We start from the raw sequence: 1,169 nt of genomic DNA on the forward strand, positions 1-1,169 counted from the left end.
TTATTACCCACCGGGGGGGGGGGGGTGGGGGAGGTGGTGGAAGTAGTAGTTGGAGTAGTTGTTGTTAGAGTAACAGTAGTAGTAGTAGTAGTAGGAGTAGTAGTAGTAGTAGTAGTAGGAGTAGGAGTAGTAGTAGGAGTAGTAGTAGTAGGAGGAGGAGTAGTAGGAGGAGTAGTAGTAGTAGGAGGAGGAGGAGTAGGAGCAGTAGTAGCAGTAGTAGTAGTAGTAGTAGGAGTAGTAGTGGGAGTAGTAGTAGTAGGAGGAGGAGTAGTAATAGTATTAGTAGGAGGAGGAGTAGTGGTAGTAGTAGTAGTAGTAGTAGTAGTAGTAGTAGTAGTAGGAGGAGGAGTAGTGGTAGGAGGAGTAGTATTAGTAGTAGTAGTAGTAGTAGTAGTAGTAGTAGTAGTAGTAGTTGGTACATCAGTAGTATTATCAGGAGGTAAGATGGTTGGATCCATGGTGGGAGCCACAGGACCAGTACTGGGATTGTTAGTTGTTTCTGGACTTTCTGATGTAATAATATTTGAAGTACTTTCTGATTCAGTGGGTCGGGTAGTACTTTCAGCGGGTTGGGTAGTACTTTCTGATTCAGTGGGTTGGGTAGTACTTTCAGTGGGTTGGGTAGTACTTTCTGATTCAGTGGGTTGGACAGTACTTTCTGATTCAGTGGGTTGGACAGTACTTTCAGATTCAGTGGGTTGGGTAGTACTTTCTGATTCAGTGGGTTGGACAGTACTTTCTGATTCAGTGGGTTGGACAGTACTTTCAGATTCAGTGGGTTGGACAGTACTTTCTGATTCAGTGGGTTGGACAGTACTTTCAGATTCAGTGGGTTGGGTAGTACTTTCAGGAGCAAAGGTTAGAACAGTGGTACCTCCTGGGATAGTGGTTAGAGTAGTACTTTCTGAAACTGTGGTTAGAGAAGTACTTTCTTGGAAAGTGGTTAGAATAGTATTTCCTGGAGTTAGAGAAGTACTTTCTTGGACGGTGGTTAGAATAGTATTTCCTGGAGTTAGAGAAGTACTTTCTTGGACGGTGGTTAGAATAGTATTTCCTGGAGTTAGAGAAGTACTTTCTTGGACGGTGGTTAGAATAGTATTTCCTGGAGTTAGAGAAGTACTTTCTTGGACGGTGGTTAGAATAGTATTTCCTGGAGTTAGAGAAGTATT

General features: G+C 42.9%; 1 protein-coding gene across 1 annotated transcript in view; it reads right to left on the reverse strand.

The window, feature by feature from the left end:
- The window catches only part of adgrg7.1 (adhesion G protein-coupled receptor G7, tandem duplicate 1), a 7,240-nt gene extending 6,782 nt beyond the window's left edge, over positions 1–458 (reverse strand). The window contains exon 1 of the mRNA XM_087171152.1: positions 16–458. Coding sequence (XP_087027278.1) covers positions 16–458 — 443 coding nt within the window. The remainder of the gene's footprint in view (positions 1–15) is intronic.
- Between the last annotated feature and the right edge of the window lie 711 nt (positions 459–1,169).

Source organism: Seriola lalandi, unplaced genomic scaffold, assembly GCF_002814215.2.
Source record: "Seriola lalandi dorsalis isolate HSWRI2012SDOR001 ecotype SW California unplaced genomic scaffold, Sedor1 jcf7180002054977, whole genome shotgun sequence".
Classification (NCBI taxonomy): Eukaryota; Metazoa; Chordata; class Actinopteri; order Carangiformes; family Carangidae; genus Seriola; species Seriola lalandi.